At 33.5% G+C, this 3,199-nt stretch overlaps 1 protein-coding gene across 2 annotated transcripts in view; it reads left to right on the top strand.

The window, feature by feature from the left end:
• Nucleotides 1-354: 354 nt before the first annotated feature.
• Nucleotides 355-3,199, top strand: part of LOC111394740 (vesicle-fusing ATPase-like) — a 3,745-nt gene continuing 900 nt past the window's right edge. For both annotated transcript variants that reach the window (XM_023020708.1, XM_023020707.1), the window contains exons 1-7: nucleotides 355-512; nucleotides 586-646; nucleotides 759-818; nucleotides 1,257-1,315; nucleotides 1,392-1,479; nucleotides 1,920-2,042; nucleotides 3,097-3,162. In XM_023020708.1, coding sequence (XP_022876476.1) covers nucleotides 370-512; nucleotides 586-646; nucleotides 759-818; nucleotides 1,257-1,315; nucleotides 1,392-1,479; nucleotides 1,920-2,042; nucleotides 3,097-3,162 — 600 coding nt within the window. In that variant the 5' untranslated portion in view covers nucleotides 355-369. The remainder of the gene's footprint in view (nucleotides 513-585; nucleotides 647-758; nucleotides 819-1,256; nucleotides 1,316-1,391; nucleotides 1,480-1,919; nucleotides 2,043-3,096; nucleotides 3,163-3,199) is intronic.

Below are 3,199 nucleotides of genomic sequence, written 5' to 3'. Positions count from 1 at the left end.
CTTTTTTTTTTTTTTTTTGGTTAAAATGAGTTTGTTAATAGTGATTTTTTTTTTTTTTAGAATATGTGGTTAAAAAGTAGGAAAAAGTTTTGGATTTATGTGCTAAATTATTTTATTGGGAGAATACATGGTTGAAAATGAATTTGGGGATAAATTAATTTTTTGATAACGAAGCTCAAACAGAGGCTTGAAATATAGACTTGACATTATAAATGTTTATTGATGTGATTGGGTAGATAATGTGATATTTCATACAATCCACCACATGTTGTTTCAATAGGGCGCTTCTTCCTTCCTGGGTTTATATCCGACTACCATTAAATTGAATAAAAGGTTCTTGTAGCAGAAAAATGAGATAATTAACTTATCATGTCTTTCAGACTTAATGGCATAGTGGAATGTGGTGAGCGGCACGACCACATATATAGAAGAACTATGCTCTTGGCTGAACAAGTTAAAGTTAGTCAAGGAAGTCCTATTGTTACTTGTCTTCTTGAAGGCCCAAGTGGCAGGTAAATATTGTCTCATTTTGGATTCAATGTGTTTATTGCTAATAATTTTCTAAATTTTATTTGTTTGTGACAGTGGTAAGACTGCAATGGCAGCAACTGTCGGTATTGAAAGCGATTTTCCATATGTCAAGATTGTAAGTGATTTCACATGCTCACGCTGAGCATTTATATATTTGTTTTCATTTTTTCTTCTCATATTCTTATTCTTTTTTATACGATTCTGATTTTAATTTGTTTGTTTGTTAGATATCTGCTGAATCAATGATTGGGCTTAGTGAAGGAAGTAAATGTGCTCAGATTGTCAAGGTTCAATGTTCTGTCCTAACTCTGAACTGCTCAACTATATGCACTAGAATTCAAGTTAAATGTTTGACCTATATAATTTTCCTCCATTTTGGAAAGGATATCTTGATTGTTCTTATCTTAAAGCATTTGTATGATTCCAAAAATATCTATAGATAGAATGAGCTGAGCCTTATATTCAACAAACCTGGCGTCAGGTATATGGATCGTTTGTGAGATGTCCAAGCCATTTTAATTATTCTTATTTTAATAAATCCTCGATTTGTGCCCCGTGGGTAGTCATTCATTTCCTTTTCTCTCATTCTATTTTGGCTATACATCATCTTTATGTTCTCTAGAATCTTTTGAATTAATAGATATATTTTGGCCACATTAAAGTAAATGAAATTATATGCTCTGTGCATAGGGTTGAGCTATGTCATTTGATACGTTTTGTGATAGGTTTTCGAGGATGCTTATAAGTCACCACTAAGCATAATTATCCTTGATGATATTGAAAGGTAATTACTGTTGACTCTAGATGAATAATTTATTGATTTTTTAGCATTCTTTTCTAATCTTTGTTTGCTAATGCAGACTATTGGATTATGTTGCCATTGGACCACGATTTTCGAATCTGATTTCTCAGACATTGTTGGTGCTCATGAAACGGCTCCCTCCAAAGGTAACTTCTAAATACCGAGGCTTCAGTCGAGGTTATAGTTTAATTGGAATACTTATTGATAAGGATGCCTTAAACTACTTTTTTATTTGTGATTGTACCAAAGTAAGTCTCACATCCCCAGAGTTAAAAATTTTGGGTTCTCTCTGAGGGTTTAATAATTCAATTTTAACTCATTATTTCATCAAGTTGCTATTGATGAAATAATAGTCCAACTCCTAGCAATCAATGGATCGATCGATGAAAAAAGTCTCAAGTGCATAGTGTTGTTGTGTTTAATTTTTAGCTTGTCCTATTAGTTAATTCTGTAACTCTAGGTAATTTAGGTTTATTTGCTTTTCTCCTGCTGCAAGTAGGTTTAGTTACATGACTGCTCACTATTTAACTCTCCTTTGCTTCTCAGTTCCTTGTAGATTATTTTATTTCTTATCTAATCTTTGTAGGGGAAAAAAATCCTTGTGATTGGAACTACGAGTGAGGTCAATTTCTTAGATTCAGTTGGCATTCGAGATGCATTTTCTGTCACGTTCCATGTTCCAACATTAAAAACAGAAGATACCAAAAAGGTACATCAGCGCCCTTATTTCCATTCATTTCGCAGCAACCAATATTTGCTTTTTCACCAGTTTAAGTGCAGTTGAGTTTCTGTTCTGCAAAATGTAGAAAAAAGGAATAAATAATTGCCACGGGTTTGTTGGCACGCTTTATGATTGTAGAAATGTGGAATTACAACTGTGAGGATTGCAATTTTGTTTATCTAACTTTCGGTACTTAATACGCAAGTTAACCAATCCTAATCAAGTGTCCTTTCTTTCAAGTGCTACCATTTTGGTCCTAAAGATCTTGCTTAGAAGTATCACTCTCCCTTCCATAACTTAAAGAGTAAAACTTAGGCCCTGTTTGATCCATACATTTAACATCATTTCAACCACATATTCTTCAATAAAATAATATTACACTCAAATCCAAAACTTTTCCTTATATTTTAACTATACATTTCTCATCAATACACTATTTAAAAATGCATTTTTTCCAAAATAATGTGGCTCAAACAAGGGCTTAAGAAATGCGCAGGGCGAGTCCGAACCAGAAGTCGGAGAGACAGTACACTCTTATCTATGATGGGGAGAAGTATAGCTAGGTGTATGGACAGAGTAAGCTTTCTTTTAGGCTGAGCCCACCTCCTTTGTCCACGTTAAGTTTTTCCCCAAAAAGGAGAAGAGGCAATGCCTAAACATCCAAACACCATTTTAAATTCACATTCTTAGAAACATTGTGGATTCGAAAGTTGTCATCATTTTGATACTTCTTGAGGCTTTCCATTCAAATTGTTTGTTTGGAAATTTCCTGAAAAATTTGGTTACAAAATCAGTGGATATCCTGTCATGTATCTCTAATGGTTCTGAAGTTACTTTTGTTTTATCTGGAGAATTGTTTTACATGTTAATGTAATTTTTTGGGTAGGGTAGGAAGGGTATTTTCTGGTTTCCAAATCTTTATTTCTCTTTGCCAGCTTGATGTTAATTGATTGTGTGCAATTAAACTTTTGCTGCTTGTTATCTCCTACTTGCAAAACCCAAACCATAATACTTTCTATCTATTCATTAAACTTTATTGCAGGTGTTACAGCAACTTAATGTTTTCTCAAGTGATGATATGGATTCCGCTGCTGAGGCATTAAATGATGTAAGTGTAAATTCTACCTCTCCATATCTACTCTACC

Source organism: Olea europaea, chromosome 5 (genome assembly GCF_002742605.1).
Source record: "Olea europaea var. sylvestris chromosome 5, O_europaea_v1, whole genome shotgun sequence".
NCBI classification, from domain to species: domain Eukaryota; kingdom Viridiplantae; phylum Streptophyta; class Magnoliopsida; order Lamiales; family Oleaceae; genus Olea; species Olea europaea.
Note: the sequence above shows the minus strand (reverse complement) of the source record. Positions and strands in the feature narration are given on the sequence as shown.